Here is a 27,765-nt window from a genome sequence, read left to right on the forward strand (position 1 = left end):
AAGTTTAGAAAGTGGTCTGTGCTTACTCAGTGGAATGAATGTGCCCTGGCGGCAATTTTCAGAAAGGGTCTTTCTGAAGCCCTTAAGGATGTCATGGTGGGATTTCCCACGCCTGCTGGTCTGAATGAGTCTATGTCATTGGCCATTCAGATCGATCGGCGCTTGCGTGAGCGCAAAGCTGTGCACCATTTGGCGGTGTTCTCTGAGAATAGGCCTGAGCCTATGCAGTGTGATAGAACTTTGACCAGAGCTGAACGGCAAGAACACAGACGTCGGAATGGACTGTGTTTTTACTGTGGTGACTCCACTCATGCTATCTCCAATTGTCCTAAGCGCACTAAGCGGTTCGCTAGGTCTGCCACCATTGGTACGGTACAGTCAAAATTTCTTTTGTCCGTTACTCTGATTTGCTCTCTGTCATCATATTCTGTTATGGCATTTGTGGATTCAGGCGCTGCCCTGAATTTGATGGACTTGGAGTTTGCCAGGCGCTGTGGTTTTTCCTTGGAGCCCTTGTAGCATCCTATTCCATTGAGAGGAATTGATGCTACGCCTTTGGCCAAGAATAAACCTCAATACTGGACGCAATTGACCATGTGCATGGCTCCTGCACATCAGGAGGATATTTGCTTTTTGGTGTTGCATAATCTGCATGATGTGGTCGTTTTGGGGTTGCCATGGCTACAGGTCCATAATCCAGTGTTGGATTGGAAATCTATGTCTGTGTCCAGCTGGGGTTGTCAAGGGGTACATGGTGATGTTCCATTGTTGTCAATTTCGCCTTCCACTCCTTCTGAAGTCCCTGAGTTTTTATCAGATTACCGGGATGTATTTGAGGAGCCCAAATCCGGTGCCCTACCTCCTCATAGGGACTGCGATTGTGCTATTAATTTGATTCCCGGTAGTAAGTTTCCTAAGGGCCGACTGTTTAATCTATCTGTGCCAGAGCACGCTGCTATGCGGAGTTATATAAAGGAATCCTTGGAGAAGGGTCAAATTCGCCCGTCGTCGTCACCATTGGGAGCAGGGTTCTTTTTTGTGGCCAAGAAGGATGGCTCTTTAAGACCTTGTATTGATTACCGCCTTCTTAATAAGATCACAGTCAAATTTCAGTATCCTTTGCCGCTGATGTCTGATCTGTTTGCTCGGATTAAGGGGGCTAGTTGGTTCACCAAGATAGATCTTCGAGGGGCGTATAATCTGGTGCGAATTAAACAGGGCGATGAATGGAAAACAGCATTTAACACGCCCGAGGGCCATTTTGAGTACCTGGTTATGCCATTCGGGCTTTCCAATGCTCCATCTGTGTTTCAGTCCTTTATGCATGACATCTTCCGAGAGTACCTGGTTAGATTCATGATTGTATATTTGGATGACATTTTGGTCTTTTCGGATGATTGGGAGTCTCATGTGAAGCAGGTCAGAATGGTGTTCCAGGTTCTTCGTGCTAATTCCTTGTTTTTGAAGGGGTCAAAGTGTCTCTTTGGAGTTCAGAAAGTTTCATTTTTGGGTTTCATTTTTTCCCCTTCTACTATCGAGATGGACCCTGTTAAGGTCCAGGCCATTTATGATTGGACTCAGCCGACATCTGTGAAGAGCCTACAGAAGTTCCTGGGCTTTGCTAATTTTTACCGTTGCTTCATCGCTAATTTTTCTAGTGTTGCTAAACCGTTGACTGATTTGACCAAGAAAGGTGCTGATGTGGTCAATTGGTCCTCTGCGGCTGTAGAGGCTTTTCAGGAGTTGAAGCATCGTTTTTCTTCTGCCCCTGTGCTGTGCCAGCCAGATGTTTTGCTTCCGTTTCAGGTCGAGGTTGATGCTTCTGAGATTGGAGCAGGGGCTGTTTTGTCGCAAAGAAGTTCTGATGGCTCGGTGATGAAACCATGTGCCTTCTTTTCTAGAAAATTTTCGCCTGCTGAGCGCAATTATGATGTTGGCAATCGAGAGTTGTTGGCCATGAAATGGGCATTCAAGGAGTGGCGACATTGGCTTGAAGGAGCTAAACATCGCGTGGTGGTCTTGACGGATCACAAGAATTTGACTTATCTCGAGTCTGCCAAACGGTTGAATCCTAGACAGGCTCGATGATCGCTCTTTTTCTCCCGTTTTGATTTTGTGGTTTCATACCTTCCGGGATCTAAGAATGTGAAGGCTGATGCCCTGTCAAGGAGTTTTGTGCCTGACTCTCCGGGTGTTCCGGAGCCGGCGGGTATTCTTAAAGAGAAGGTAATTTTGTCTGCCATCTCCCCTGATTTGCGGCGCGTGCTGCAGAAGTTTCAGGATGATAGACCTGACCGTTGTCCTACGGAGAAACTGTTTGTCCCTGATAGATGGACTAGTAGAGTTATTTCTGAGGTTCATTGTTCGGTGTTGGCTGGTCATCCTGGAATCTTTGATACCAGAGATTTGGTGGCTAGATCCTTTTGGTGGCCTTCTTTGTCACGGGATGTGCGTTCTTTTGTGCAGTCCTGTGGGACTTGTGCTCGGGCTAAGCCCTGCTGTTCTCGTGCCAGTGGGTTGCTTTTGCCCTTGCCGGTCCCGAAGAGGCCCTGGACGCATATTTCCATGGATTTTATTTCTGATCTCCCTGTTTCTCAAAGGATGTCGGTCATTTGGGTGGTTTGTGATCGCTTCTCTAAGATGGTCCATTTGGTACCCTTGTCTAAATTGCCTTCCTCTTCTGATTTGGTGCCATTGTTTTTCCAGCATGTGGTTCGTTTGCATGGCATTCCGGAGAACATCATCTCGGACAGGGGTTCCCAGTTTGTTTCAAGGTTTTGGCGGTCCTTTTGTGCTAAGGTGGGCATTGATTTGTCTTTTTCTTCGGCTTTCCATCCTCAGACTAATGGCCAAACCGAACGAACTAATCAGACTTTGGAGACATCTGAGATGCTTTGTTTCTGCTGATCAGGATGATTGGGTGTCCTTCTTGTCTTTGGTTGAGTTCGCCCTTAATAATCGGGCCGGCTCGGCTACTTTGGTTTCTCCTTATTTCTGCAATTCTGGTTTCCATCCTCGTTTCTCTTCAGGGCAGGTTGAGCCTTCGGACTGTCCTGGTGTGGATACTGTGTTGGACAGGTTGCAGCAGATTTGGACTCATGTGGTGGACAATTTGACATTGTCCCAGGAGAAGGCTCAACGTTTCGCTAACCGCCGGCGCTGTGTTGGTCCCCGACTTCGGGTTGGCGATTTGGTTTGGTTGTCATCTCGTCATGTTCCTATGAAAGTTTCCTCTCCTAAGTTTAAGCCTCGTTTCATTGGGCCATATAAGATTTCTGAAATTCTTAATCCTGTGTCATTTCGTTTGGACCTTCCAGCTTCTTTTGCCATCCATAATGTGTTCCATAGGTCGTTGTTGCGGAGATACATGGTGCCTATGGTTCCCTCCGTTGATCCTCCTGCCCCGGTGTTGGTCGAGGGGGAGTTGGAGTATGTGGTGGAGAAGATCTTGGATTCTCGTGTTTCGAGACGGAAACTCCAGTACCTGGTCAAGTGGAAGGGTTATGGTCAGGAGGATAATTCCTGGGTTTTTGCCTCTGATGTTCATGCTGCCGATCTAGTTCGTGCCTTTCATTTGGCTCATCCTGATCGGCCTGGGGGCTCTGGTGAGGGTTCGGTGACCCCTCCTCAAGGGGGGGTACTGTTGCGAATTCTGTTGTCGAGCTCCCTCCTGTGGTCGTGAATGGTACTTCGGTGAGTTCGGTCCGTGGCTCCCTCTGGTGGCTGTGAGTGGAGCTGCTGCTTCTGAGGTTCCTTACACAGGTGACGTGGTTTATCCTTTGATTGGCTTCTCTATTTAACTCCACTCAGATCGTTTCTCCATGCCAGCTGTCAATGTTTTAGCATTGGTTCAGTTCGCTCCTGGATCTGTCTGGTGTCCTGTCTTCTCCTGCAGAAGCTAAGTTCCTGATTGTTATTATTGTTCTTGTTTCTTTGTCCAGCTGGTTATCTTGATTTTGTCTTGCTAGCTGGAAGCTCTGGGATGCAGGGTGGCACCCCCGCACCGTGAGTCGGTGCGGAGGACCCTTTTGCACACTCTACGTGGTCTTTTGTAGGTTTTTGTGCTGACCGCAAAGATTCCTTTCCTATCCTCTGTCTATTTAGTAAGTCGTGCCTCCCTTTGCTGAAACCTATTTCATTTCTGCGTTTGTGACTTTCATCTTTACTCACAGTCATTACATGTGGGGGGCTGCCTATTCCTTTGGGGAATTTCTCTGAGGCAAGGTAGGCTTTATTTTCTTCTCTAGGGCTAGCTAGCTCTTAGGCTGTGACGAGGCACTTAGGGAGCGTCAGGAGCGCTCCACGGCTATTTCTAGTGTGTGCGATAGGATTAGGGCTTGCGGTCAGCAGAGCTCCCACATCCCAGAGCTCGTCCTGTATGAGTTTAACTATCAGGTCGGGTGCTCCTAACCACCAGGTCATAACAGATGTCTGAGTGCTGCGGAACCCGGGTGTCCCACAACGGGACTCGCTCATGGACCAGGGAGATTAGGAGGTCAATTTCAATGAGGTCCTCATTCCATTCTGGAACCTAAAAAATAAAAAAGACAATAATGTTGGAGAGATTAACATAAGAAAAAGAAAACCGCGACAGAAAACTGGTATGAATATTGAAAGTCAAGAAGAAAAAGGTAAAGAAAGAGGAAAGGAAAGGAAAGAAATGAACATTCAAGAATAGTAATGTAAGGATACAATAAACAGTCAGCCAGGTATACTTACACGCTGCCGCCTTGGCACTCAACCGTGAACCCGTTGCTCCCGCTCAGCCTCTGCCGCAGTGGAAGAAGTGCTCTAAAAAAAGGAAAAAAATTGTCATATGTGTAGATGTGACAGTGAATACTTACCAATCTGAGGAGGTGAGTACTCACTTCACTGACATGTCCGGCTTGTGCAGGCCCAGGCCGTTGCTCCTCCTCAGAAGAAGATGACATTCTGATGCATGCAAAAAGAATGAAATGGCAGAAATTAGGACATATAGAGACAGAAAATAGAAAATAAAGGCATTGGCTAGGATATACTCACATTGTTCAGAGTCTTGTTTCCTCCAAGGTGCTTTCCTCTGTGTGGTCTGCTTCCTAGTCTGCTGTATAGTGACCTGCAAATGCCCACTCCCTCCCTTTATCAGTTTGTATGTGGGGGGTGGCTAATCAGTGTCTAGACATGTTTTCCTGTGATGCAACGCATCCGTTCACAAACGCAAGCAAACGCATGTGCTTGCGAACGCATGCGTTCACATAGACCGTAATGAGTTTTTTTGCCGGATTTCTTACGCTAACAACCGCATGCGTTTCTAGGTGGAAAATTGATGCCTCTAAAATTACTACATGTAGCACTTACCGCGCCAAACGGCAGACAAAACGTCGCATGCGTCGTCAAACGCCGCAAAACTCAACCGATCGCAGACACATGCGTCTCTAATGTTAAATATAGGAGTACACGACGAATGCGGATAATTGCGGAAGAAACGCTGCGTACACAATCGCAAATGTGAAACCAACCTAAGATGGGATAAACACCCAGGAATATACAGTGGTATGGAAAGTATTCAGACCTCTTTAAATGTTTCATTGCAGTCATTTAGTAAATTCAAAAACTTTCATTTTTTTCACATTAATGTACACTCTGCAGCCCATCTTGACTGAAAAAAAACAGAAATGTAGTAATTTTTGCAAATTTAATATAAAAGAAACGCTGAAATATCACATGGCCATAAGTATTCAGACTCTTGCTCACACACTCATATTTAAGTCATATGCCGTCAATTTCCTTATGATCCTCCTTGAGATGGTTCTACTCCTTCTTTGGAGTCCAGCTGTGTTTAATTAAACTGATAGGACTTGATTTGGAAAGGCACACACCTGCCTATATAAGACCTCACAGCTCACAGTGCATGTCAGACCAAATGAGAATCATGAGGTCAAAGGAACTGGCCAATGAGCTCAGAGACAGCATTGTGGCAAGGCAGAATCTCTGCAGTACTAAATGTTCCTTAGAGCACAGTTGCCTCCATAATCCTTAAATGGAAGAAGTTAGGGACCACCAGAAGTCTTCCTAGACCTGGCCGTCCAGCCAAAGTGAGTAATTGTGGGAGAAGAGCCGTGGTGAGAGAAGTAAAGAAGAATCCCAAGATCACTGCGGCTGAGCTCCAGAGATGCAGTCGGGAGATGGGAAAAAGTTCCACAAAGTCAACTATCACTGCAGCCCTCCACCAATCGGGCCTTTATGGCAGAGTGGCCCGACGGAAGCCTCTCCTTAGTGCAAGACATATGAAAGCCAGCAGAGAGTTTGCTAAAAGAACACATGAAGGACTCCCAGAATATGAGAAATAAGATTCTCTGGTCTGAGACGAAGATATAACTTTTTGGTGATAATTCTAAGCGGTATGTGTGGAGAAAACCAGGCACTGCTCATGACCTGCCCAATACAATCCCAACAGTGAAACATGGTGGTGGCAGCATCCTGCTATGGGGGTGTTTTTCAGCTGCAGGGACAGGTCAACTGGTTTTCATTGAAGGAAAAAAGAATGCGACCAAGTACAGAGATATCATGGATGAAAACTTCTTCTAGAGTGCTCTGGACCGCAGACTTGGCCGAACGTTCACCTTCTAACAAGACAACGACCCTAAGCACACAGCTAAAATAACAAAGGAGTGGCTTCAGAACAACTCTGTAACCATTCTGGACTGGCCCAGCCAGAGCCCAGACCTAAACCCAATTGAGCATCTCTGGAGAGGCCTGAAAATGGTTGTCCGCGAACGTTCACCATGCAAACTGAAGGAACTGAAGAGGGTCTGCATGTAACAATGGCAGAGGATCCCCAAATCCAGGTGTGAAAAACTTGTTGCATCATTCCTAAGAAGACTCATGGCTGTACTAGGGCGAAAGAGTGCTTCTACTCAATACTGAGCAAAAGGTCTGAATACTTATGACCATGTGATATTTCAGTTTTTCTTTTTTAATAAATTGGCAAAAATTACTACATTTCTGTTTTTTTCAGTCAGTTTTTGCAGAGTGTACATTAATGAGAAAAAAAATGAACTTTTTTGAATTTACCAAATGGCTGCAATGAAACAAAGAGTAAAGGCGTCAGAATACTTTCCGTAACCACTGTATTTTGCCTTTAACCAAGTAAACTCCAGGCAGCATAATATTAGGTCCAATAGAAGGTTATATAAATGATAATCAATATAATTATCCTAATAACAACCATAACACCTTTTTGCAGTTTAAACAATGTATGGCAAAAGCGACACTCATTTTATCAGAATACAAACAAAATCCTTTTGTTCTTCAAAAATTTACCCCACATTACTACTGCTACCACTACTGGTAGATTTATTGTAGCCTAAGTTACTTAAAATTTGTTTTGCCGCAATGCAGACTGTCATGCTTCTGTAGGCCAGTGACCTGCCAATAATGTTATTTGCAGAAGCATGTATATGCAGTAAACACTGCAGGTTGGATGCTACATACTTGCTCAGCGGCCAGATGTTACAGCATAGTGGATGGATTTCAAGAAATCCAATGTCCACTATGCGTCCAGAGATGCCCGCGGAGACGGACATGCAGCGCATCTCTCCAGACCGCAGTCAATTTCTCTTGCAGAGACGTGAGCCTCCACAAGAGAAACGTCCCCAATAGAATGTATTGGACGCGGTGAATCTGCACAGTTCAGTGAACACAGAGGATTCAACTAAGTTCAATAGACGGCGGCACTTTGGACGTGCTGCCACTTCTGGATCATGTGCAACAACCAAAACTCTGCACACAGGGAGAATTAAACATTGAGAACAAATTCATCCTGAATGATATTGCGACCGTTAAATCCCTTTTAAGAAAGATAACCACATTCATACATCCTCTTAAATGCTCAGCCTAATGTTTCTAAGTGCAAAAGTGAAATTGCATAGAAGAGATTGCCAAACTTTTAACACAACTTTTTTATATATATTTTTTTACAGCGAACAATGCTTTCTACCATTACCTTGATTTTTACTCTAGATAGTTTGGTGTTAGAGGTCAGGCTATCAAATTCAATAGAGAAAGAGAGAACATTTTTTTGCAACAACCTGTAACACACTGGGGACTATATCGCCTACAGCCTTGCCCTCTGCTGCTACCCAGTGGAGAAAAGATGATACTACCTTAAAATAAGACAATGTAAAACCCATAGGAAGGCATTTAGCAAAGAAAAATTGCTGCTCCAACTGAAAACCTAATGACGAAAAACTAACCGGGTCAATTCGGAGCTAGTAGCGACCATGGACTCTGTTGCAGAGATTACAGCACAGACACGTTGACCTCTCACAATTCCAGCCCCGTCCCCATCTATTCCCAACCTGCACATCCTGCTGATACCCAAATGCTGAGCTGCTGCTGCTGTATGTGTTCCTATTACCGCACCTACTGTGTGATACAATAACGGCTCCTCTTACCGCCCCACATAGTAATAATGCCACCACTGTGTTCCTTACATTGTAATAATGCCACCTTTGTGCTCTCTAGATAGTAACATTTTCCCCTAGTAAATATTAATGCCTTGTGCTTGTGCCCTCCACATTTTGTCCCAAGAAAGTAATAATACCCCATATGCAACTTTGATGGTCGCAATACTGAGTGCTCCTATAACAATAATACTTAAGTGCCCACTTAACTAGTAATAATGTCTCCGAAGTTCCCCCATATACAGCTCCACTATACACAGTATGCAGGAGGAGGAGGTCCATAGGATCCACATGCAACACCAAATAGGTAGAGCCAAATCAGAAGGCAGGTGGGTGCTCGCAAGGCTAGTGAGCACAGCCAAACAGGAAAAATAGAGAGGATAGCGGCACACCACTAATGAAAAAATGAAAAAAAACTTTATTCAGGCATAGCAAGCCAAAAACATGAAAAGCCTTAGGCTTCTTTCACACTTCCGTCTTCCAAATCTGCACAGGATCCGTCAAGACGTTGAAATGACAGATCCTGTGCATAGGCAGCATCAATAGTAAAAAGAGAAATAGAGCGAGCGAGAGAGAATTTCCCTGACGGCAAATTCTTCCACGCATGCTCAGTTAGAAAAGACAGGGCCCGTCGCTGGATTCCTGCTTTTCACAGTCAGCGACGCATCCTGCGCCCATAGTCTTCCATTGTAGCCAGTGACGGGCAGCACAGGATGCGTTGCTGACCGATTTTCCGACGTGCAGAAAAAACGTTCCTCTGAACGTTTTCTCTGCCCGACGGACCGTTTTTTTTATGCAGGATCCAGTGAAAGACAGATGAAATGGATGGCCATCCGTCACAATCCGTCGCTAATACAAGTCTAAGGCTACTTTCACACTAGGGTTAACTGCAATCCGTCATAATGCATCGTTTTGCAGAAAAAACGCATCCTGCAAAAATGCTTGTAGGATGCGTTTTTTCCCCATAGACTTGTATTGACGACGCATTGCGACGGATTGCCACACGTCGCATCCGTCGTGCGACGGATGCGTCGTGCTTTGGCGGACCGTCGGCACAAAAAAACGCTACATGTAACGTTTTTTGTTCCTGACGGACCGCTTTTTCCGACCGCGCATGCGCGGCCGGAACTCTGCCCCCACCTCCCCGCACCTTACAATGGGGCAGCGGATGCACCGGAGAAATGCATCCGCTGCCTCTGTTGTGCAGTGCGTTAAACGCTAGCGTCGGAATCTCTGCCTGACTCATTGCGATGGGGAGATTCCGACGCTAGTGTAAAAGTAGCCTAAGAGAAAATGCACATTTTTTTGCATGATCCTGCATTCTCAAAAAACGACGGATTGTGATGGGAGCTGAAAGACAAGTGTTGAAGAGGCCTTGCGCGTTTCGGGTGCATGCAGCACCCTTAGTCATAGGATATACAATAAAAGCACAGCCAGAATAAATATCAATGAACAACCAATCACAAATGACAAATAATTACATATGCACAAGGTGTGGATGCAAACAAAGCAGCAACAACAAAAAAACAATATGGGAAAAATAAACATATAAATAAATATAAAATAAATCATTTCTTGAGTTCATGCCCATCGGATATCTTGTGTCCAGCTTTAGGCTATGTGCACACGCTGCGGATCCGCAGCAGGTCCGCAGCAGTTTCCCATGACTTTACAGTACAATGTAAACCTATGGGAAAGCGAAAACGCTGTGCACATGCTGCGGAAAAAAATGCGCGGAAACGCAGTGGTTTACATTCCACAGCATGTCACTTTCTGCGGATTCCGCAACAGTTTTACACCTGCTCCAATAGAAAACCGCAGGTGTAAAACCGCATTGAAATCCGCAGAAAAACCGCAGTAAATCCGCGGTAATTCCACAGCAAATATGCGGCATTTTTGCCCTGCAGATTTATCAAATCCGCTGCGGAAAAATCCGCGGTGGACCATTCAACGTGTGCACATAGCCTTAGGGTACCGTCACACAGTTCCACTTTTGTCGCTACGACGGTACGATCCGTGACGTTCCAGTGATATCCATACGATATCGCTGTGTCTGACACGCAGCAGCGATCAGGGACCCTGCTGAGAATCGTACGTCGTAGCAGATCGTTTGGAACTTTCTTTTGTCGCTGGATCTCCCGCTGTCATCGCTGGATCGGTGTGTGTGACACCGATCCAGCGATGCGTTCGCTTGTAACCAGGGTAAACTTTGGGTTACTAAGCGCAGGGCCGCGCTTAGTAACCCGATGTTTATCCTGGTTACCATCCTAAAAGTAAAAAAAACAAACGCTTCATACTTACCTTCGGCTGTCTGTCCCCGGCGCTGTGCTTTCCTGCACTCACTGTGAGCACAGCGGCCGGAGAGCAGAGCGGTGACGTCACCGCTCTGCTTTCCGGCCGCTGTGCTCACAGCCAGAGCAGAGAAGCACAGCGCCGAGGGACAGACAGCGGTAGGTAAGTATGAAGCGTTTGTTTTTTTTACTCTTAGGATGTTAACCAGGGTAAACCTCGGGTTACTAAGCGCGGCCCTGGTTACCGGCATCGTTGGTCGCTGGAGAGCTGTCTGTGTGACAGCTCTCCAGTGACCACACAATGACTTACCAACGATCACGGCCAGGTCGTATCGCTGGTCGTGATCGTTGGTAAATCGTATAGTGTGACGGTACCCTTAGAGTCCAGAATGCCTCCCTTGGAGTTAATAGTTTGTTTGTTTTCACCCCGAATGGGATTCTAAAACTTTTCAAATGCATAAAAAGCAAAATGTGTGACGTCTTCTTGGTGAATATTCACAAAGTGTTTTGAGGCACCGGAGTAAGCTGCATTTTTATTTTGAATGTTGGATAAATGTTCAGCTATGCGTTTCTTAATTTTTTGTGTGGTGCAACCAACATATTGCATTTTGCACGACAAACAGATGGAGTAAATTACATATTGTGTATCACAATTCATGAAAGACACAAACTTCTGTGAAAAACCTGAAAAAGAACTAATGGATTTAATTTTATCCAGTGCATAAATACACACATTACAACGGTTACCAGCACATTTGTTAAAACCAGTTGTGGGCAATCAGGATTTAGGAGTAGAATGCTGTTTGAGAACACTAGGAGAAAGCGCATTGCCTAAACTGAAACCTTTCCTTGCTACATATCTGCAACCATTCCTGGTAATTTGACGTAATTTGTCATCCTGATTAACTACAGGTAAATATTTTTTTTATATATTTTTTATTAAGTGAAATTGGAAACGCAACAATGGAATCTGAATCAGTAGGGAGAAGGGCTCTGGTGGATGAAAAGGATCGAGGTTGTCTGCAAACCTTGTTGAAAGCTTCTCTGATATCATGACGATTATAACCTCTATCTATCAAACGTTCAGTGACAACATGACTTTCCTGTAAAAAAAAAAAAATCTTGATTAGAACATAGACGTTTGATTCTGTTAAACTCACCATAATAATAATAAAGGGATCTCCTTAATAGTATGTTTCGAATGAGAAGAGGAAGAAAGAAGTAAACATTTTCCTGAATTACCTTTTCTATATGCCTGGATCTTGCTGATCAGCTGATCGGTGGCACAGCTGCATGTGTTGTGGCTGTATTTGTCACAGCACATGCATAGAGAGTCCAACAAACAGGCCCTCCATGCATGTGCTGTGACTGTGACACAGCCACGCCACATGCAGTTGCGGTGCCGAGCAGCTGATCAGCCGGCGCAATCCAGGAAGCCGGGTTCCCTCTGCAGCTTGTTCGGTAAGTGCTATAGCTTGCCGAATAAGAGAGAACCTGAACAAATTCGCTCAACTCTACCCACAACTTCCCTACACAACGTATAATGTCCGCACTGCTCCCCGCTACACAGTATGATGAGCCCACAGCTCCCCTCTACACAGTATGATGAGCCCACAACTCGTCTATACACAGTATAATGAGCCCACAGCTCCCCTCTACACAGTATGATGGGCCGACAGCTCGTCTATACACAGTATGATGGGCCCACAGCTCGTCTATGCACAGTACGATGGGCCGACAGCTCCCCTATACACAGTATGATGATCCCACAGCTGCTCTATACACCATATGATGTCCCTAACACGTCCATATACACAGTAAGATGAGCCCACAGCTCCACTATACATAGTATGATAGGCTCACAGCTCCTCTCTACACAGTATGATGATCCCACATCTCCCCTATACACAATATGATGTTCCCACTGCTCCCCTATATATACAGTATTATGATCTCACAGCTCCCCTATACACCATATAATGTTCCCACTGCTCCGCTCTACACAGTATGATGATCCTACAGATTCCCTATACACCATATGATGTTCCCACTGCTCCCCTATGCACAGTATGAGCTCACAGCTCTCCTATACACAGTATAATACTGACAGAGCTCCACTATAGAAAGTATAATGCCCCAGAGCTCCTCTATATACAGTTATAGTGGACCAACAACTCCCCGATACATATTATAATGCCTTCACAGCTCCCTTATACACAGTATGATGGGCCCATAGCTCCTGTACACACCCAGTTCCCCTATACATAGAATGATGTCCCGACTGCTCCCCTAAAATACTAATAGTGAATAGTGCTGTAACACAGTGCTTCGGCTGCACTGAGAGCCCCTCTGCTGGGAGGAAATTAACTTTATTCCTCCCTTCATCCTAGCTCTTCCAGTCATAGGGTTGACGCTGGCACAGTTTCAGTCAGTGCTCTGTGTATAGAAAGTGACAGCTGTAACCGTGCCCTGGCACTGACTGACAGCCAGCTCAGCAGCCTCTACCACCAGGTAGCTACTCTACTGGTGCCCTATAAACAATAATCTTTTTTAAGTGCCCACTTCACATTTAAAAATTTCTTCCTAGTTCCCCCATGTACAGTAATAATGGCCCCAGTATCACAGATTCGAGCAGGCAGTCACGTGTCAACTCTTTCAGCTTCTCTCAATTCTCTTCTATTGAGAGAAGTCAACCCTTTTTAGTCGACACATGCACATAGCAAACATGTGGTCCATGGCCACCTGATAACATGATATTGGGGGCTCATGCAGCAGGTGCACCCTGTCATGATTTGGCAGTCTGCATTCAGACTGCAGGCATTCATTCCAAGCCTTTATAACTGTTATAAGAATAAATTACTCTATTATTAAGTTATTAAAGTACCACTCCACCGGGGGGAGTTCACCAATGGAGTGGTGCTTTAAGCCCAAGTCCCCTGTCCCGGTTATATACTGATCCTCTGGCATAGTCACATTTTTTATGGCACCGCTCCAGTCCTGTAGCTCCATCTTGTGAGTGCAGCTTCTGAGTTGCCGAAGTTGGAAGCTACGTCAAAGGCTCTGAATGTAAGTTTATTAAAGACAGAGGCGAAAACGAATCTCTCATAGACTTACATTGATTAGTGACCTCCGTGCCGCTCCATAAAACAGCTGACAGGTCACAAACTACAGGAGACAGACCCAAGCAGTGGCAAAAACAGATGAAAACACCGGAAGGCGAGTATTAGATGGGGGCAGGGAATTTGCTTTTTAAGCACCACTCCAGCGGTGAAATAACAAAAAAATTCTGGATTAGTGCTTTAAATGTGATGCAGCTCATGGCTATTGTATGGGGTCTTGTTATACTAATACTGGTAAAAGACCCTGCTAATAAGTAATGAAGTGCATATAATCTCATAACGAAAAGTATAATAATCAGCCCCCCACGCCCTGTCCTCCGTCTCCACCTCCACTTCAGCTTCCACAATACCCCATCCTCTCACATTCACACCCCAGTGCCCTGTTCCCCTCCCCCACCTCCACTTCAGCTTCCACAATACCCCATCCTCTCACATTCACACCCCAGTGCCCTGTACTCCTCCCCCACCTCCACTTCAGCCCCCACAATACACCATTCCTCTCATATTCACACCCCAGTGCCCTGTCTCCCCTCCCCACTTCAGCTCCCACAATACCCCCATTCTCCCCCAAGTGCCCTGTGCCCCTCGCCTACTTCAGCCCCCATAATACGCCCATCATCTCATATTCTCCCCCAAGTGCCCTGTCCCTCCTCCCCTACTTCAGCATCAATGCCCCCATAGTCTCACATTCACCCCCACGTCATGTCCCCCCTCCCCCACCTCCACGTCGGCTCTCAGAATACCCCAGCTTCACACATTCACCCCCAGTGCCTTGTCCCCCTCCCCCATAATACCCATCCTCACACATTCACCCCCCAGTGCTCTCTCCCCACTCACCCTACTCCACTTCAGCCCCCTCAATACCCCCATGGTCTCACCTCCCAATGCCCTGTCCCCCCTCCCCTACTTCAGCCCCCACAATACCCCCATTGTCCAACATTCACTCCACAGTGACCATGACATACCTGAATTTAGTAAACCTAATAAATTCCATCCCCACTTACTGATGAAGTTTGCAGGCAGTGAGGCAGGACCAGGAAGCGTCTGAGTGAAATGCAAGGTGGGCACTAGGCCCCAGCATGCTTGAGCCAATCCGAGCATGCACAGAGTGAAATAAACTGCGGCCTGGGAAAAGCTCCATCATCAGGTTAGACTGCAGGTGTGAGACTCTGCAACTGGTCACTGTACTAGCCAGAGTGCAGAGTCTCCATCAGACAGAAGCAGACATTTTACTGCTCTCCTCCTCTGCTGTGTTCTGCCTCATAACAGAAGTGGTAGTGTCTCCTGATGGGCCCTTTCACGTGACGGGACCCTGGGCAATGGACCCTCTGACCCCCCCCAGTAGCTACACTACTGCAGACACCCCCTGTCCACATGGGTCCAGGAAGGCTCAGGGGGAGAGAGAGGAGGTGGCCCACACAGTCCCTGATGTGGCACTACCCTCATCCACAACCCCGACAGGCCCTTTTCACTAGCCCCAGTGAAACAGAACCTTATCAGCCCCGTAGAACTGCCACCAATTCCTCGTTTGATTTAAGCCCTGTCAGTAAATGGGAATTATATTTAGCCTGAAACCAGCCCTGATAGCATGGAACATTAAACCGAAATTTGTGGATCGAGATAAAAGAGCAGCCCAAGGTTAAACTATATATTTAAATCGCTTTAAGGGGACACTAAACAATACACTATATACACAATAGTTATACGTATATAATGGTTAGATATGCAAATACAACAGTGGTAGGACAAAAGATATAAGCAGAATATATGGGTCAGGTTGACTTGCAGGGGAGAGCCGCCAAATGGGAGGCTTGTGGTCCGCTCTGTTTCTTGCCTTCTCTCCATACGATATGTCATCACGACCTCCTCAGAAAAAAAGCACTAGGCTAAGCTCTGTAGGAGTATTTAATTCCCTCCTGCTTTCTGGGCTGAACCTAAATCCCCTCCCCTTGCCTATGCATCTGGAAAACCTATGAAAGATCATAACTCCATTCTGGACAGTCCTAGACCATGGTTCTAGCGCCATCGGATCCAGCTGGGCTCCTGATATGCGTTAAGACCAAAAACATTTACTACCTGGCTTCTAGTACTTGTTCTATGTATCTCCATACCCCTATGTTCTAGAATGGATCAACACCCTGAGAGGTATTTGGTCCGGTCCAGAGATCACGACAGAACTGACACCTTGTCCAGCTCAGAGCAGAACAAAAGGCTTGATGACATATAGAGACCATGTGGTAAAAATTGCTTTAAGTCCGCTATGATTGCACAAGGAATTATGGAGATAATATAAGTCTTAGCCATACATTGTGTATATTTCCGAGATCTCTGGACTGGACCAAATACCTTCCAGCGTCTCGATCCGTTCTAGAACCTAGAGGTAGGGAGATACATAGAACAGCTACTAGAAACCAGGTAGTAAAGATGTTTGACTGTCACACTAGGGGTGTGATTGACTTGCATTTCTGTATGGGTTCTAATCAGGACATCAAATTGTTTCAACATATTGAAATATCATGCTTTATATTGAAATATTGTATTGAACTAAATTCATCATTGCTGTTACACCAGTTTCAAGAACTTTTTCTGGCAATTTTTGTAGTTACATAAAGGCCTCTTTTCAATTTGTGTATTTTGCATTATTATTTTAAAGCCAAAGCCAGGAGTGAAGCCTACAGAAAGAAAAACCATAATGGAAAGATTTGTGTCACTTCCATAATTTGGAAAATCCCGGTTTTAGGTTTAGAATACTGACCAAAAACTACAATGTAAAAGTGGCTTCCCAAAAATTGGAACATTTGCCAGAGATAACCTCAACACCACATTGCACTCCTTATATTTAAATACCAGCATTTAGAGGGCTTGTCCGGCCTTCGGCTTCAAGTCTGTAGACACTCACTGACTGCAGACTTATGAATCCTCACCTCACGAACACTGCACTGTGAGAATTCCCCTGTGTCGGGAGCAGGCGGTCATGTGACTGCAAGTGTGTGATATGCATACTTCCGACCACTTTCCAACTAGACTTGTCCGGCCTCAGTGAATACACTTGCCTTTAGCGAGGCATCTAGTCAGCACGTGACCATATGTATGTATATCACATACTTGTGGTTACACATCCACTGCTCCTGGGGTCGGCACCAGAGAATTCTCACAGCGCGCAACATGTGCGTTGTGATGCTTCACATGTGTGCAGTCACATAGAGTAACTGTAGACTTGTAGCCTAAAGCCATACAACCTCTTCAAGTTGCATTGACATGTCACTTTACAATTTATTGGAAGGAAGTAGAGCTTGTATTGTGCTTCTGGAGTTGTGTAGTGTAAATAAATAAGAATGTGAAATTTAAGGGTTTGACGTTGATTTTTCTCATTTATTCTTTAAAACAGCAACCAATATGGGCTCTAACCTGTCAGTAAATGAATCGGTGCAAGTTGTCATCATAGGTGGAGGATTTGCTGGCAAAGCTGCTGCCAGTCAGATAAAATCCAACGGAATTCCATTTGTTTTAGTGGATATCAAAGAAGCTTTCCATCACAATGTCGCAGCCCTTCGTGCTTCTGTGGAAGCCGGTAAGACACGTCGATAACGTGAAGTAAATAATGTTCAGAATAGAGCTAGTGCTGTTCCTTCTTAAACCATTTTAGGACAGTTTTCTAAAAATCGTTAAACAGCATTTTATTTTTTCGTCTGAGATGCGGCAACTCGATGTTATGGTAAAGTCTGTAGTGAAATATGAGAAGGTTTTCATACCAAGTAGAGATTGATTAGGTGTTCAATGGCAAAAAAAAACTATTGTTTCTCTTTTGCACAAATATTGCACCACTCGTTTCACCCACTTCAGCATCAGAAAAGTGGCATAAATGCAACACAAAGTTGCACAATAATGTTGCAATTTTTAGCGTTTTCACTCTAGTTTGAATCAGCTATGCTAAAATGGGCACCACTGGGGAGGAACCAGTATTTTGTATGGAAGAAATGCTGATCCAGTCCCTGACTGCAGTAGTATTTCTCTTATGGTGCACGCCACTGAGAATATGCTCTGAATTCATTAAGTGGCATGTGCCTTCTAAAGATTTTGACGATTTGTACTCCAGCAAAACTGGCCTAACACGAGAGTGCACTACGCCAATCGTGATCAGTTGGCCCCTGAGTGTTTTAATTTGTGCCATTTTAGTAACATTTTTGTTAGGTTAGTTTTTGAATCCGCTATGCCTATAAAGCAATTACATCTTTCATAGTATTTTTCATCTGACTGAAATGAAAGCTGTCACACATGATGGAGAGAATCTAAAGGAACATATTAGGTTCTCTTCTTACAAGTACATAGTGGGCACCTTTTGAGGAGGATTTGGAGCACAAACTGAGTGAAAACTCTCCAAATCCTTCCCAAAAGCTGCTCAGTTTCCTCAATTAAAAAAACCTCATCTAAAAGACTGTGCACATAGGAATTTGGTGGTTTGTTCAGGATGAGGGATGAATGCAGAACTTGTGCATTGTAAAGTGGTTTCCACATACGGCTGTACAAATTTTTGCCTGTCTTACGTTCAGAAACGTCTGCAGCAGCACATGCTTTGGTATATCCACTCTCTTCTTTTAAAGGGAACGTGTCATCAGGAAATAACATTGTTTAAATCAGGTATTTTAGTTTAATGTTTAATCAAACAAATTACTGTTATTTAGGTTTGAACAAGACACTGTTCCATCAAGCTCAACCTTTCTCCACCAGTTCTACATTCTTTATCACTAGATTATTTATAACCCACAATCCAATTAGTTATGAGAAAAGCATCCAGCTCTTTGTTAATGGGAAGCTGTCATGTAAAAAAAAATGCTATTAACCTGCATATATGGGGTTAATCTGCAGTTTAATAGCGTTCTAATGCTGCCTAGCATTCGCAATTAGAGTCCCTCTGTCTGGAGGAAATTAACTTCTTTCCTCCCGGCAGTCAAGGGCTTTCAATCTTAGGAGTGCGGCTGGCGCAGGTTCAGTCACCACTCGGTATAGAGAGCGGCAGCTGTAACCGCGCCCCAGCTGTAACCGCGCCCCGGCACTGACTGACAGCAGCTCAGCATTCGAGCTGGTCATGATGAACTGAGCCGTGACTGAAGCCTATAATTGAAAGGAAGGAATAAAGTTAATTTCCTCCCATCAACGGTTTTCATGTCAGTGTTATGAACATGACAGACGCTCACTGGTAACAAAAAAAAAAAGGGAAGACCTACTACAGGGTGTCTCTGCACCCACACCCAACTGGCCCCTGTACAGACTGGAAAGACCCTAACCTCACAACTCAAAAACACCACCTCTGACCTGGATCCCTAAAAATGTCATCAAGGGGTTTCTCGTACCTCCTGGGGACCCAGAGGGGAGGTCGCAACACACTGCCTACAAGACGAAAATACAAAACCCAGGGTGAGAAAATAAAAATGTTCATATAGGGTAGAGAGAAAAGTTAAGGAGAAACAAACATAAATGGAACAAGTATAACCTCCCAGACGCCTAAAGAGGTAAAAAGTGAAGGAAAAGAAAAAAAGTGGACTCACATGCAAGGTAAATCTTTAGCTGAAGGGTTGCAACTCCTAAACCCAAATCCACTTAAAGGTTTAGCCAGCAAGGAAGTGCAGTGAAAGGTGATCATATAAATCCGAAGAATGTGATGGGTCAGACTAAAATGGGAGAATGGAAAACCCCTGGAGAGAAGCAAACCAAGAAGGGAGCCCAAAGACAATTGGAACTAGCAGCATGTGGTCAGAGTAGAAAATTTAATGGCTCAGCAGACAAGGGAACCCACCATGCAGCAACAGGTCAGCGGATAGAATCCGCAAACCAAGCCGTAATAGTCAAGGGGCCTAATAACATCACTCCATTATGCCGCCTGTGCCAGTCTGACTGCAGAGAGGAGGAGCACAGCCACATTACTCTATGTTTGAGCGAGATGAGCTTCATAGTATGTAGGTACTATTCTATAGCGGCAAAAGGGAGCACTTTTTATATGGTTGTATAGGGGGGGGAAGTTTTAAGGAAAGAAAGTGTGCACACCCATGACTAAAATTATATAAAGTTTATTATGAAACAATATAAAAAAGTATATCAACAGAAAATACATTTAAAAATAATTAAGAATGTACATAGGAACTAGAAAGGTTGGATTAAATAATCCGACTAATTACTATCTATTCATCAGGCACTGTTGAGAAAACATTTCTGCCTCTATACCAAGGCGTCATCAGAGGAGTGTACTTGTAAATATAAGTGAATTGGGTGAGAATTATTTTTTATTAGCGCTGTCACTGCGAGCACTTCATTATTATCATTATTGTTTGTTGTATATAAGCGACTGCAGCTACGGTATTTTTAAAAAAAATATATCTATTAAAAGTTAGTTTTTATACTATGATATATTTGATATACACACATAGAATTATATTATCATTGTACGTGTTACAATATGTGTTGATTTTGCACTTGTTTCAGGTTTTGCAAGAAAAACATTCATCTCCTACGAAGAGTCATTCCATAACAGCTTTAAACAAGGGCGAGTGTCTGGAATAAACCTGCAGAAGCAGTTAGTTGTGCTGGAAAACAATGAGGTGAATACCATCTTGTCAATTGTTGTAATGCTCTAAATGACAGCACAGAGAACACAGATGGATGCATAGACCTGGCTACAGTGCCAATTTTAATGGGATAGTCCTGCTAATTGTAGTTAAAAAAAAGTGCAATCTTAGAAAAACCACACCTAAAAGTGCTCAATTTGATTTTCAGGCATTTTGGGGGCATTCCTTAGGATAGGTCTCCTGGACTCACTCCTTGGCCCAAGGGATTTTTTTCTCCAGTCTCAGTCCTCAATGTTCAGTCAGACAAGGAGAAGATTTATTTCTTTTCCTATAACACACTTCTCCAGAAGCTCCGGTATGTTTCTTTATGATACAACTCCTGTAGATAGCTGTTAGATAGCTGTTAGTGCAGTTAGGGAACAGTAGGGAATTTTTAGTGCAAGCATATTAGAAATAAGTTTAGATTATGGCACTAAATAGATAGGGATTTAGATTAAAATTTATTTTACATTCGGGCGCGCGGTGATTACGAACCACGCAATGGGGTGTACCCACGCACCAGACTGGCAGACTAATAGCAAACATGAATACCTGGTATACCTGTCCTGCCGCTCCTACCTTGTGTATGAAAAAGATCTATAGTTAATACTGTTCGGGTAGAGCTATCCGATAGCGCTATCCATGAAGAAAGTGAACGGGTAGAGCTATCCCATTGCCCTATTCCTAAAGAAAATGAATGGGTAGAGCTATCCAATAGTGCTATTCCTCAATGTTCCTGAGCGTAAGCTATTTCACATGGTTGAACGCACTTGGGATCTGCGCCCAAGGCCCTGCCCATGCCCAATGTTTGGTCCGTAGACCGCGGCTAGGAGTTAGTTCTGCTTTTGTGTACAAAATTTTTTGGCTTTTACAATTGTTAAAAAGCTTAATAAAAGACTTCTTTGTACACACAGTTGACAGTAAACCATTTGTCAACGTTAGGAATAAGTTTACCTTGCTTCTGTGTCTCAAATATTTTGAACCTTATTTGTTGGCTTTTCCTTCCCCTGGAGAAAGCCACATATAACTGCCCATGTGAAAACACTGGGAGAGGCAAAAAAATTCCTACAAAATCCAAGGACTGTCCCTGAGATTTATTGATGGTCATTGCAAAAGCAAAAATGACAGGAAACTGACGTCATCGCATCTGGACTGGAAAGTTTTTATCTTTGGAAATCAGGTCAATTCTTGGAATAAGAACTGTCTGACCCTTTGCTTTTCCATTTAAAGCAATGGCATGAGTAACGTTTGATTTTATGCTTTTCACATAAAGCCTTGTGCCATTACAAAGGCCATGCTTTCTGTTAAGATTACGCAGTAGAATAATTACAGCTCCTGGTTTCAGCTTTAGTTCATGTGGAGGAATCGAAATGGGATTCAAAGAGTTAAGAAACTCTACAGGGTAATCTGTGAGAATCACACCCTCCTCTTCAGCAATTGTGTCCACGGAGCGATAGGTTGAGTGTTCACCTTGAACTTGACTAAGAATTTTGTCATTCAAGGCGTGAACGTCATCATTCAATGGCGTAAGAATTTCTTTATTGGCAATTGCTTCTACCGTTGCATCAGTTATCGCAATTGAGTCGCCAAAAATAGCTGTAATTAAATCAACCTCTTCAATAAAAGAATTCGGGATTTCAATTGTATCTTCTGGTAGACCATATACATTTGATAACTCTCCATTGCCAAGTTTCAGTAACCATGAGTTGTACTCAACTTCAACCTGAGACGTTCTCATATTCTGTTGTAACTGAAACCATGAAAACTGATTCCAGGATTTTGAGTATTTAATGGTGGACTGTACAATTTGGGCTCTTTTTCCACCTTCCACTGTTGGTAGGGTTTGACGAAAGTCACCACCGTTTATGAAAACTTTTCCACCAAATGGTCTTTTTTTTCCACATATGTCTTGGAACAAGAGTTCATATTAAAACAGGGAGTCATTGTTACTTCGTCCCAAATAACGACAGATGACTCCCTAAGCCCCTTTGCTTGAAGTGAGGTTGGCTTAATTTTTGATACTGTGGTCTCGTTTGTTGTAATTCCAATGCCAAACTTGGAATGGTAGGTGCTACCGTTTTGTAGCAATGTAGCCGCCAATCCAGTGGAGGCTACTGAGCAAATAGACTTCTTTTCTGCTTGTAGTGTCTTGTGCAAGCAGTTGTACAAAAATGTCTTCCCACTGCCTCGTGGGCCGTCCAGAAAGAAACAGTGTGAGCTAGTGTCATTTGGCTGTGATGCAGCATTGACTGCTTGCATAATTGCAAGATTTCTGAGCTTCATTAAGCATAGCTTTCAATTGCTTAGCCTCCTGCTTTATTACAGCATAATTCAGTTGGTCCAGTATTTCATCTGGAACATTTACTGGAGTTGGCAATCTGTAGTCAGCACAGGACTTATTATTGCTTAAGAGCACTTTGTTAATATTACGAAGAGCCAGTTGCTCAGCAATTTCTGGAGTATACCGCCTGGTGTGATCCTCCATAAATTCAGTTTTATATTTTTGCCATAATGCCAATGGTTTAGCTGGTTCCCCATATACACAAATTATAGCAAATAATTTGCAAAGTTGGTAGGGCAGTTGGAAAGCGATTGCATCCGTTATACCGTCTTCCCATTGGGAATCGTGTTCCAAAAGATGAAGATCAATTCACGCATTTTTATACATGTCATGTATGTCTCCATTGACAGTCCTTAAGTCAGCATAAGACTTTGCTCCTCTTACGTGAAGTAAAAGGAGTCTTAGGTAATACAGCTCACCATCTGTTAAAGAGACTGTATACATTCGGGCAATTGTTTTCCCAAATTGAGCCCGTTGTTTCTTCATCCTTCTAGAATAATGCAGCATTATGGCTGTAAATGGTGTAATGCAGCATTATGAATGTGATCCATAACGCCGGCATAACTGTCGACGCGTAATGCCTTTTGATTTTGTTTTATGTATTCGATCCTGTCGGATTCAATTTTGACCTAACTGTCAACAATAAATTGTTGCGTCAACTTCCCAGCATTTAAAAGGGGATTGAACTCGTCACGAATGGCAAGCCTGTATGCATATTACTGCAACAGGGTGATTTTTTTTTCTCTGGTCGATCTTGATCCACTGGTACGGATGGTAGCTGAATGTCACCAATTCCTTGATGTTGCACACTTAGGGCAATTGGAGTTGTCAAATTTATTGTCCATCCACTGTCCCCATATGGGAATAGAAGTGGATATGTCATTGCATCACACTTTCTGTGAAGAAAGCTGATTTGAACAGTTTGGTTTTCACTTTTGAGGTGAACTCTGATGTCCCTATTTAATGGGGGTTCACCCATTGCATTTTGATAAATTATAGCTACCTCATTGCACCTTGGTGCATTGTAGCGCCTCTGGTCATCGTTGTAGTCATTTATAATTGACATTGTTATTTTGAGTGGATCGCGATTTTCTAATTCCGCAATCCTCTCTTCCTTTTTTTCAAATTCCCTCATCATTGTGAAGGCTCTTGCGAGTGGGTTAATTGCTTTCATTTTCTCTGCAATTGATGATAGCAGTGCTGGGAGGCACTTTTTATTCGCTTGACTTCTTGTACTTAATGCTTTTTCACTGTCCAAGATATAAATCTGGGCAAACTTGGGAGTACTACCCACAGCGGGATTTAATGGGGCAGTTCTGTGGTAAATTTGTCCATGAATTCGAAAACAGTATGGACCATGCCCAGGAGGTGGTGCTACTTGTGCTCCAATTGATGCCAAAGCAAGCGAGCTATTGTATTGCCTTATATTAGCCATAAAGTTGGAGTGCTGATGCTCTCCTTTCATCATCTTGACTAATTGATCATCCATACGAATGGGACATAATTGGATGCGCCCTCTCTTGCAGCAGGAAGGGAATGTTTTGTCCTGCGCCATTTTGTCTTTGAAATTTTTAAATTGGCGGAACTGACATCGAAATGTCAGTTTGCCAGCATAGTGCTCTTCAATACGTGTCTCATCAATTTGATTGAGAAGTCCTCTACCGGCAAATGTAACTTGCTGTCGTCGAGTGGCTTTTGCATTTTGAACACGTATTCTATCTTGTTCTCTTTTTTTTTGTGAAATTTGTGTATCACTTTGTGCATTGCGTGATGCTCGTTGTCGTGCAGCATTAGATGCTCTACATGATTCAGTTACATCATTCGTTTTTCTTGCTCTGGCCACACTCTGTCGGGCTGCATCAGCAGTTTGACAATTTTTTTCATCTTCTGTTTCATTAAGACGCAGGTTACGCATCCATATGCAATTCGCTTCTCTACGTGCAGCAGCGCGCTCAATTAGATCCATCTTTGCAATCTTGCCTCACAGTATTGCCTCACAGTCTAACATTCAAAAAAGGCTTATGCCTTAACTCGACACTAGTGGGAGCTCCTCTCCTTAGGTATCAATGGTTATGCCCCCAACTGCGGATGACTCATTGTGCACAGACACACGGACATGTCCAAATTAGGTATATTGATTTATTTTACATTCAGACCACCCCTTTAATATGTAGTTTCCTGTTTTTCAAGGGACTAAAAGTAATTGGACAATTATCTTAAAAGGTTTTTTTAATGGGCTGCTTGGTCTTTTTCTGGTTAATCCATCATTAATTAAGAAGGTAAAAGTCTGGAACTGATTCCTGGTGTGGCTTTTGCATTTGGAAGCTGTTGCTGCAAATCCACAACATGCAGTCAAAGGAGCTCTCAATGGAAATTAAACTGACCATCCTTAGGCTGAAAAAAAAGACAAAATCCATCAGATACCCAAAAGTGACACCATTCTAAAAACTGCACCCCTCAAGGTGCTCAAAACCACATTCAAAAAGTTTATAAACCCTTCAGGTGCTTCACAGCAGCAGAAGCAACATGGAAGGAAAAAATGAACATTTAACTTTTTAGTCACAAAAATTATCTTTTATTGAGGACCAGGTGTAAAACGCTGCTGAATCCGCCCAAAGAATTCACATGTTGCGGAAAATACAACACAGCGTTTCCGCGCTGTATTTTCCGCACCATGGGCACAGCGGATTTGGTTTTTCATAGGTTTACATGGTACTGTAAACCTGATGGAAAACTGCTACGAGTCTGCAGCCAAATCCGCACCGTGTGCACATAGCCTAATTCTAACCCTAACCCTAGTTCTAACCCTAGCCTTAACCCTAGCCCTAACCCTAGTTCTAACCCTAGTTCTAACCCTAACCCTAGTGGAAAAAAATATATATATATTTTCTTTATTTTACCATTGTCCCTAATCACGTGTTTCAAATGTTTAGATGGAAACCCTGATGTAACTGCTCAGCTTAGAGCACCAGCAAAGTCTGGCCTAAGATCCTGAGGTGTTTGTCTTTTTAGGCGTGCTAAAAAGCACGTTCAGCCACAGTTTTGTGAAAAGGAAACTGCTGGACAGAAGTCAGACGGAGTCCAGCGTAACTCTCCTGCCTCATTATAGTGACTGGATCCCTCAGGGATTTCATTTGAATCATGCAATTTAGAAATTTGGATGGAAATCCCGATGTAAGTGCTCAATGTAGAGCCCAGGATAAATGTGATCCAAAATGTTATGTAAAATGTTCCCAATAAAAGCTTGAACTCCCACAAAAAAGTCCCAATCAGGTCCATCATCTGTTAATGGAAATATAGGCGGCTTCCACGTTATTGGTAGATAAAAAAAAAAGCTCAAGAAAAGTGTTATGGCTCCCTCCTCCGCCACCCTGCAAGAAATAAAAATCCATCAAATTCTGTGCTCCCAAATCCAAATGCTCCCCTCACTTCTGAGCCCCACATTGTGCCTAAACCACATTTACCATCCACATGTTTGGCATTTCTGTAGTGATGAGAGGCTGCTTAACCCTGCTGTTGTCTTCGGTCAAAAACGACCGACCTTGAACTTCAATATTCTTTAAAATATTCAAGATGCGGCTCTGAAACCCGTGGCCGACTGACCCATCCTCATTTAAGTCAATCAACCACAAGTTTCAGAACCGCATCTTGAACACCCAAAAAAATACCAAAGTTCAAAATCGGTTTCCCCAGACCGAAGACAACAGCAAGGTTAATCTACAAGGTGTGTGTCTCTAGAAGCAAGAGCTGGGCATAATGTATGGGCACTACAATGGCAGATTTCTAATTTTTACTCGGCAACATCTTTTGCGGTTTGTTTCTGAAAAACACCAATGGAGTTAAAATAGTCATTACACCTGTAGATAAATTCCAAGAGGGGTGTAATTTCCAAAATGGGTTCACTTGAGGAGGGATTCTGGGACTCGGGGGCTCTGTATATGGAGTCTGCAAACTATTCTATGAAAATGTAGCAATGTACAGCCACGAGAACATAAAGATGGTTAACCAAAGAATAAAAAACTATCAAAATAATTATGTTTATTATACATGATAAAAATAGATTTATATATCCATAAGTGGATGTGTATTAGGGGCGTGTAACACAGGACTTACTATGATAAATCACACAGGCAAAAGTCACATCTCGCATAACATGTCACCATCAGAGCAGAGCAACCCGGTCAGATGACCAAGGTCCTGCTGCATTGATGTGAGTTCATTCAATCACATGATCGCATGTGACCGTCGGGGTGGAGCAACAGTTCAGATGACCACGGTCCTGTAGCATTAATGTTAGTGAGTGCGACACTTTTTCTTGAATATAATTAAATATATGAAGCATATGAGAGTGCTGTTTCTTTAAAAAAAAAACACATTGTGGTGTCAATATAATCACTGCACCCCTAGATGAATGAGTTGAGAGGTGTAGTTTGCAAAAAGGGGCCTTTTATGGGGGTTCGGCCAATGTGATAAGGCACCCGCAAACCATAACAGCATTATCTGCACTGTAATATGTCGCTTCTACTCTTCCAAGATTTGCGCTGTACCTCAAAAGATGTTTTGACTACTTATGGGTTATGGGCTTATTCAGGAGAAATTATGGAACAAATTGTCATTTTGAAAAGGGGTAATAGGAGAAAATGAACAGTACAAACGTTAGGCCAAAGCAACATTTTACTGAAAAAAAAATGGTAATGTTTCATTTACTCAGCCCAATGTTATACAATTATGTGAATCACCTGTGGGATAAAAAAGACTACGGCGACCCAATAATAACTGCCAGCACGCCCTCCAACCCACTACCAATATGTATAAGAAATAATACAACTACGGTAACACCAATTGATGGGTGAAGGTCGGTCACAGCTTTATTAACTTATTTAACTGGAACCAGTAGAAAAGCACTTAAATTTAATCAAGAATCACGCTCGCCGCCAAATGCCCCGTTGCATATTCACAGGCAAGTCAGCC

General features: G+C 43.6%; 1 protein-coding gene across 3 annotated transcripts in view; it reads left to right on the plus strand.

Annotated features, from left to right (window-relative positions):
* The window catches only part of AIFM2 (AIF family member 2), a 141,750-nt gene that overhangs the window by 55,973 nt on the left and 58,012 nt on the right, over positions 1 to 27,765 (plus strand). For all 3 annotated transcript variants that reach the window (XM_069753218.1, XM_069753221.1, XM_069753222.1), the window contains exons 2-3: positions 17,243 to 17,425; positions 20,332 to 20,447. In XM_069753218.1, the coding sequence (XP_069609319.1) occupies positions 17,251 to 17,425; positions 20,332 to 20,447 (291 nt within the window). In that variant the 5' untranslated portion in view covers positions 17,243 to 17,250. The remainder of the gene's footprint in view (positions 1 to 17,242; positions 17,426 to 20,331; positions 20,448 to 27,765) is intronic.

The sequence above is a fragment of the Ranitomeya imitator genome, chromosome 2 (genome assembly GCF_032444005.1).
Source record: "Ranitomeya imitator isolate aRanImi1 chromosome 2, aRanImi1.pri, whole genome shotgun sequence".
NCBI classification, from domain to species: domain Eukaryota; kingdom Metazoa; phylum Chordata; class Amphibia; order Anura; family Dendrobatidae; genus Ranitomeya; species Ranitomeya imitator.